General features: G+C 55.0%; 1 protein-coding gene across 1 annotated transcript; it reads right to left on the bottom strand.

Moving 5' to 3' along the window:
* Window positions 1–253: 253 nt before the first annotated feature.
* PARS2 (prolyl-tRNA synthetase 2, mitochondrial) lies at window positions 254–2,458 on the bottom strand. Its single transcript, XM_027698986.1, has 2 exons — window positions 2,434–2,458; window positions 254–1,689 (listed from the first exon to the last, which is right to left on the bottom strand). The coding sequence occupies exon 2, from the start codon at window positions 1,662–1,664 to the stop codon at window positions 255–257; it is 1,410 nt and encodes a 469-aa protein (XP_027554787.1). The 5' UTR covers window positions 1,665–1,689; window positions 2,434–2,458; the 3' UTR covers window position 254.
* Between the last annotated feature and the right edge of the window lie 5,617 nt (window positions 2,459–8,075).

Here is an 8,075-nt window from a genome sequence, read left to right as displayed (position 1 = left end):
GGTAAAAGCAGCTTGCAGGGACCTGTACCCAGAAGGAAGAACATCCTCAGTCCTGTGGGGGGAATGCAGGCTGACTGCTGCTCAATCTCAGCACCCAGCACAGTTGCAAGACACCACGGCTGGCTCTAACATGAGCTGGATTTGTCTCTGCTCACCCAGAGCCATCGCCAACATCCTGCACGTCCTTGAAAAGGAACCAGGGCTGTTCAGATAAACCTAGTGCAGCAAAGATGAGAGATTCAGAGACAAGGAATTTAAGGGACTTGCACTTTACTCAGCAACTCAATGACACCCTCCTTGGTGAGGAACAAAACCTCGCCAGCATTCTGATTCCAAACCTCAAAGACCGGGGGGTCCTCGCAAGCCCTCTTCCCAGCTATGATCACGTAGGGATAGCCCAGCTTGTTGGCATCCTTCAGCCTTTTGCCAATGGTCAGCTGTGTCCTGTCATCCAGCACTGAGTCACCGGCGAGGTGGGGCAGCGCTTTGGCCAGGTGGTCATACACCTGCTCCAGCTGCGCCGCTCCCTCCTCCTCCTCCTTGCTGCCCCTCTTGGGGGGGATGAAGCAGAGCTGGTAGGGCGCGATGAGGCTTGGCCAGCGGATGCTGTCCTCTGTGGAGAGCACCTCGATGGAGGCCGCCAGGATACGTGTGACACCCAGGCCATAGCACCCCATCTGTGCCAGCTGGGGTTTGTTCTCGGGGGAGGAGAAGACAGCGTTGAAGACTGAGGAGTACTTGGTGCCCAGAAAAAATGTGTGCCCCACTTCAATCCCTTTGGTCTCGGTGAGCCTCTCCCCGCACGTGGGGCAAGAGGTTTGCTCCCCATTTAACGTCTCCACGTTGGCCGCAAAATGTCCCTCTGGGCACAGCACCAGCCTGTCCTCGCCGATGTCTGCTGGGAGCTGGAACTCGTGGGATGTGGTGCCGCCGATGCTGCCCGTGGCTGCCTGCACTTTGACGAAGGGCAGGCCCAGGCGGCTGAGGAGGCGGCAATAGGCATCACACACCTCGTCGTAGGTGTGCCAAGCCGCCTCCTCGGAGGCGTCGAAGGTGTACATGTCCTTCATGTAGAACTCCCGGCTGCGCAGCAACCCAAAGCGGGGCTTGGGCTCGTCCCGAAACTTCCTGGTGACCTGGTAGAGGCGCAGCGGGAGCTGCTTGTAGGACAGGTTGCTCTGAGAGGCCACCAGCTCCGTCACCACCTCCTCATGCGTGGGGCCCAGGCAGTAGCTGTGGTTGTGCCGGTCCAAGAGCCGGAACAGCTCCGGCCCCATCTGGTCCCAGCGGCCGCTGGCGCGCCACGGCTCTGCTGAGCTCAGGCTGGGCAGGTTCAGCTTCTGCCCACCCAGGGCCTGCATCTCCTCGTCCATCACCCTGACAAGCTTCTCCATGGCACGCACAGTGGGCGGCAGGTAAAAGTAGCAGCCGGGGCTGGCAGGGTGGATGAGCCCCCCTTGCACCATCAGGCGCTGGCTGCGGCAGGTGGGCTCCCCGGGCCGGCCCTCCCACCCCCCCTCGCTGCCCACCGGCAGTGACAGGGGCTGGAAGAGCTGCGAGAGCAGCAGCCACCTGGGCCTGCCCAGGGCACTGCTGTACCGGGGCCTGATGGGCTGGTGGGCGCCCAGCACCGGGAGACAGCATCTTCTGACCAAGGCCTCCATGGCAGTGCCGGAGAGGGCCTGGAGCCTGCAGACAGAGAGTGGGACAGAGCTGGGTCAGCACTGACTGTGCTCACCCATGGGCAGCACTGCTGGGACACACTGCAGGATGTGCTGCTGTCTGCAGCCACCCTGACACCCACATGCACCCGAGCACAGAGGTAACCACACACAGCTGCACACACATCCAGGTGCACACACCCGCACACCTTTCGGGATATATAGGTACCGTTACACAGACACGTGAATGCATCATGGGCACACCTGCACACATGCATACATGTGCACATGCACCCAGGTGTACACACGTGTACAGCTTCGAGGTGTACAGGTACGCCCTCATGGATACGAGTGCGGCACAGGCACACCTACATGCATTCACACACACACACACCCTGCACACCTTCAGGGATATGCAGATATTCCTACATGAATATGTGGGAACGCTGCAAGGGCACACCTGCACACATGCGCACATGCATGCACACACACAAAAGCACCACCACCCCCCCCGCATGCCTTCCAGGTGTACAGGCACACCTACATGGACACGGACACGTGTGAATGCCTCATGGGCACACCTACACACGTGTGCGTGCACACACACACCCGCACCCCTGCACACACATCCGGGTGCACACTCTTGCACGCCTTCCGGGATGTGCAGGTACCCCTACACAGGCATGCGTGAGTGCTGCACGGGCACGCCGACACGTGTTCTCACACACACCCGTGTTCTTACACACTCGCACGTGCACGCGCGCGCACTTACACCCGCGGGCGCGCGCGCCCGGCCCCGCCGGCGCAGCCAATGGGAGCCCCTCCCTCTCACGTGGGGGACTCTCACGCGCCCCCGGACGCGGGCGGGGCGCCCCGCACTCTATGGTTCCGCCGGCGGGGCGCGGGCGTCCCCTGCCGGCCGGGCGGCGCAGCTGCAGTGGCGGGCGGTGGAGCGGGACGGGGACAGGGGCTGGCACCGCCGGGATTCCTAATTAAACCCGTCTTAATTAACAAGGAATTGGGAAACTGAGAAGATCCTGACGGCTCATGGGAGAGACAGCCACTGCTGGCTGAGAGGGATAGGGGCCGCTCGTCCATCCTGCTCTCTGGAGAATCGACCTCCATCATCTCAAACAGCATCTTCACCAGCTCTGTCCTCTCCCGGAGATGAAGACTCTGGAGGGCTTGGTCACCTCCAGAGTATGGTTGTGGAAGACCGACCTCAGTTCCAGCTGCAGCTGTTGGCTGGGAATTTCTCATCTTTCCTAACTCACGGAGCCACATTGCCCACTTGGATCGCCCACCTGCAGCACTCAGTGGCGAGTGTTTTCTGGGTTGTGAGCCCTTTGTCCCTGAAGAGCTGCAGTTTGGGAATGGTATCACCCACGTCAAACTCCAGGCTTGGTCCAGGAGTTTCATCCACCGGGAAGAGTTGTTACACAGCAACCACTCTCATGTAATAGTGAAAAATAATAAATAGAGGCAGAGCAGGACAAAATGGATCCTTGAAAGCAACAAGCCCATCTGCTCCCCCTTCCAGGCTCAGTCTTCGGGGCAGCATGTCCCAGTGTGTTCAGAGACAACCACTTGGAGAGTGCCTGAAGGAGGGCTGAGAATCAAAAGCCTTTTTCTCATCTCATTTCAGCTTTCTGCTGTCCAGTCTGGCAGACAGACATTGCCTGGCACCCGGTGACCTCCACACTGCACTTTTCAGCCTCCTCCCTCAGCTCACGGGGAGTTAAACACCTCTGAGAGCAGCTGTAAGCACATAATAAAGTACTCCACTAGAGGAGGAGATTTCACTTCAGTGAGGAGTTAAATAATCCTGTTTAAGTATAGAAAAGTAAGAATGAATCCTTATTTTATTTAAAGATGTGATTTTAAGAAATCTTCACAATTCTTCTATGATGGGAAATCCTCATGTGCACTCCTGTTTACAGGGGGCTGGAAGTGGGCAAAACCAAGGGGTTAAAGAGCACATTTTTGATGCTCTTGCATGATTTAGGAGCATTAAAGTCATTAAAGAGTTGAGCCAGTTCTGTGAGGTGACTCAGCATTTGTCAGGTGACTCAGTTCTGTGAGGTGCCTGGAAGGACCTGTGGAAGTCCCTCAGCAGCTCAGTGCCAGAGCTGGGATCTGGCCCAGATTTCCTGGCTGCCAGGTAGCAACTTCCCTCCCAGACCAGCCTTCACTGGTTTTGTCAGGCAATTATTTCGCCCTACGTGTTTCCCACCACAATTAGACAGGCAATGCAAATGCTGTCTGGGAGAAGCGCTGTGACTGCCTGGGAGGCTGGAGGAACAGGATGGATCCCTGCAGGATCTGCTCACACCTCTGGACACCCAGCACACTGTGCTGGCCCCAAGCAGGACTTACCTGCACCTGCCAGCTGAGCTGTGTGTCCCACAGGACCTCCAGTGCTACATTGTATATCCCTTTGGCCACCTCCTGCTTGCCCAGGAAGTGGAAGATTTTCAGTAGGCAGTTCAGGATGGGAGGGTTGTCTCCATTTCTATTGCCTGTTGGAGCCAGAGAGGTGAAACACATTTTCATCAGTGACTTATTGCCTGCTGTGCTGATCAAAGGGACAAAACCATCTTGGATTGATTCGCTGAAGCAGCATTTTAACCAGGAGGGTTTAAGGCTATTCAGGAGATGTGGTCTGTGGGGAAAGCTGATCTCTTATTAAATCAGCAGACAGGACTGAATGCGGGGCTCAGCTTGGGGGTTACGTGCCTGAAAGCCTCTCTGTGATCCTTATTTTTTCCAGCTGTGCTGGGGGAACCTAATAAACGTACTGCTGCCCCTGCAGCCTTTCACCAAACTGCTCACCCGCTGCTCTGCCAGGGCTGATTTATGCCATTGGGGCCAAACAACAGGGGCCTAAGGGGGTGTGCACATGTCTGTCTGGGGCCTCTCCTCTTTGCCCTGGGGGATTTCCGGGAGGAAAATTGCTAAGGATGGGGGAAGATGAAGGAAAGACTGAGCTGGCAATGGCAGCTGCCTGAGATCAGTCCCTGGCACAGTTCCTCGCCAAAGTGATCGGGTCTGTGTGAGAGAAGCCACAGTCCTGGAACCCCAGTGAGTGGTGGAAAAACTCCTTCCCTTTCCAGTAGCATCCCCAGGGAGCACCAGGCCAGGTCTAGGGAGGAGAAGTCAGGGAAGGCAAGAGGCCAAGTCATTCAGTGGCTGAACCTCTCTGCATCCTGCAGAGGATTTGCAGTCTGGGCTTTGGGTTGGCACAGAGAGGTGGCACATCCCATTCAGCCCTGGACGTGCTCTTACACAACCTGTAGGGTCTGTGAGCCCTGCGCTGGCTCACACACCTGGCTCACTAATGTCACTCCCTCCAGTGGTGTTACTGTAATTGCACAACTGCAGGACAATGTTTTTATGCCCACTGGAGTAGTGGTTACAGGTCCTGTCTTTTATTTGCCTCTGGTGAAGTTATTGGGGGATACAAAATTACTGCACAACCCCTGCATCCTGGCAGCTATCCAAGGTAACCTTTGGGTGCTTTCAGACAGCTCCCCCTGAGCAGACAACAGTTTTGATTACAACCAGGATCCCTGCCTTGACCCTGCTGTTTTCCAGCCCTGTCTGCACACGGGAAGGGACATTCCCTGGGGAACCACGGTGCTGGGTGCCACAGTGATGGTTGCCATGGCAAGGGCTGCCACCATTGCCGCAGTCCTTGGGGATTAGAGCTGCCAGGATGTGGCTGCAGGCAGTCCTGGGGACATGGGCAGTCAGGGACATGGGCTGCACGTGTGGGGAGAGCTGGACTTAGCGATGTAGCTCCCCGCATCTCCCAGACTGTCTGTGCCTGCTGGGAAGCAGCTTCTTGCACAGGGACCTTTTGCACATGATGGTCTGGGACACCCAGCTCAAGCTGGAAGCACCCTGGGGTGGAAGCCTGGGAGGTGGGCTGCTCACACTGAGCACCCAGTGTTGAGCACCCATGGCAGAGCACAGGCTGCCCTTAAGCACAGAAGCTTGGCAGGAACTCAGCAAGGACCACATTACCTCTGTCTGCATCCTCAGGCCTTTGCCCTTTTCAAGGGACAGCCCTTCCCATTAGTTTTGTTCTGCTTCAGCTGCAAGCAAGCAGATGCACTTCATGGATGACAGCAGCTGAGTTTGAGTCCTTTTAGGTGCCAGGAGCTCTCCTTGTATCCTCAAAAGTCACATTCTGCTGCTTGAAAGCCAGTTTTTCCTCTAGCAGCATCAGCAGCACATTGCAGAGCCTGTTCAGGTAGGAGCCCTTGCCTTAGTACCCATTCCTGGAGCTGTATTCATCTTGGCAGCTTCCCCATGGAGAACCAGAACAAAGCCTAAAGGGCTCAAAGCTGACAGGGAAAGCTTTAGTCTGAAATAGTCCACCTTGGCTAGGGAGGAGCAGCAGGAAGCCACGTGGATTTTCTCCTTTATCCAGTGGAGTGAGGAACAGGCAACTTGAAAGAGGTCAAGGATGAAAACACCTTCGTAATTGGTGGGGAACTTTCAGATCACATTTGAGTAGGGAGGCTGTGACATGGCCGCCCTTCACTGCAGCTGGTAGTAGGTGATTGGTGAATGTGCTCAAGCCCACAGAGATAATCGACTCTTTATGGCCCACTGTGGCCAGAACTGCTGGTGGAGGGGACTGGCTGGGCTATGACTGGTTACTGTGTCCTCTCCTCCCTCCCCAACAGTACAGGCTTGGTTTGGTCAAGATGTGGCACATGTTGTTGTATCAGTTGCCAAGGTGAGCGGCTCTGGTGCTGGCACAATTGGCAGGAGAACACTTTGGGGTGGTGCATGGGGGATTTCCCAACCTGGGGGAACCTCAGTGGGCACTGAGAGCTGCCAGGAGCCCCCAGCTCATGAGACAGTGGCTAAGAGGACCTGGGCAGGGCCAGGAGCAAGGGCAAGAGAGAGAGACTGCTGGAATTGCACCACACCTTCCCTGGGGTAGGGCTGACAGGCAGACAGGATGCATCACACAGAGGATTCCCTGTCCTCTGAACACAGTGACGTAAAGGACGGGGGCAATGACACTGCAGCTGGTGCCAGATGGGACAACTGTGTAATTGAAGCACTGGATTAGGACTGAGAAAGACTCGGCACCTCCACTGCAGGTTCCCTCTGTGGACAGGGAGATTGGAATTGCCACACCTCTCCCCTCCCGCGAAAGTGAGCAGACCTTGGTGCTTCCCCACCCCGCAGGGGTAATGGGAGAGTTGAACAACCGGCTCTCAAGGCACTTCACAGATGCTGAGGTGGTGGCTGTACCTTGTGAAATGCAATTTTCCTGCAGTGGAGGTGTAGGCAGGTAGTTTCCACTGAGTTAGAGGAGGTACCTTGGGAAGGAACTGGAAGGTGGATGGATAATCAGGCTGTCTGGACTCATTCCCAGTGCCAGTACTGGACTGCTCAATGGCCCTGAACAAAAATCACCTTCTCAGGCTGTGCCTTGGTTCCCCTGTCTGAGGAAGGAAGGTAACAAGGCTCTCTGACTGCAGAGGGTTTGAAACCATCAGCGTGAAAACCCTGTGCAGCAGCTGGGAATTAGGCTAATGAGAGACCTCGGGACAGCCCTGTGCCCTCACCTTTGCTTGTGGGTAGGATTAGTGAACTGCTGTGGTGGCAGGATGAGCTGACAGCTCTGCAAGGGCTGTCTGCATCTCCAGCAGCTATGTAGAAATCGGTCTTGGCAAAATACACCTTGGCAGCTTTGAGTGGAGCAGCCAGAAGTTACCTGTCCCATGATGGAAAAGGCACAATGAAATCAGCTTTCAGTACTGCCCAGCTTTGTTAATCTGCAAATTCCCACAGGAATAAAAACCCAATCTGAACAGTAAGTGACATCTGCAATTCAAACACATCTCCCTGATCAAATAGCACCAGCTCCCAAATCACTTTTCACATTACAGCTGTGCTTTTTAAGGGAATACCCAGGCTTTTAAGAGCTTTGTTCACCTCCATGCTTTTTACAACTAATGAGATTAATTCAGCCAATAATTTCAGCCCACTGAATCACATCCTCTTTCCACAGTGAGCGGCTCAAGCCTGTTGCTAAGAACAGCTGGAGTGATTTGATTTCTGCTCCATGTTGTTCAGATACCTCTGAAGAAATCACTGTTTTCCAAACAGAAGATGGTGCTGGAAAACCCCAATCGGTGAATAAATGGCAGAGATGCCAGCAGATGAGGTGGGGTAGATGAAAATACAGCATGCTGGCATGCAAGCTGAGAGATGGGAAACAGCTCATGTCTTGTTCTGTGCTAATGAAATTTTTCTTTAGGCAATCAGCAGTCTAACTTTTATGACAAGTAGTTATTTACACCTTGGACTTTATAGCAGTGACATACTTGAGATGATGATGCCAGATGCTGCACATCCTCCCACAGAATGTCTGCTGCCACACAGCAG

This window comes from Neopelma chrysocephalum, unplaced genomic scaffold (genome assembly GCF_003984885.1).
Source record: "Neopelma chrysocephalum unplaced genomic scaffold, ASM398488v2 Primary Assembly neopelma1_135, whole genome shotgun sequence".
NCBI classification, from domain to species: domain Eukaryota; kingdom Metazoa; phylum Chordata; class Aves; order Passeriformes; family Pipridae; genus Neopelma; species Neopelma chrysocephalum.
Note: the sequence above shows the minus strand (reverse complement) of the source record. Positions and strands in the feature narration are given on the sequence as shown.

Excerpts from the sequence above, each read along its gene's own strand:
- PARS2 (XM_027698986.1), bottom strand. The coding sequence starts at position 1,664 with ATGGAGGCCTTGGTCAGAAGATGCTGTCTCCCGGTGCTGGGCGCCCAC.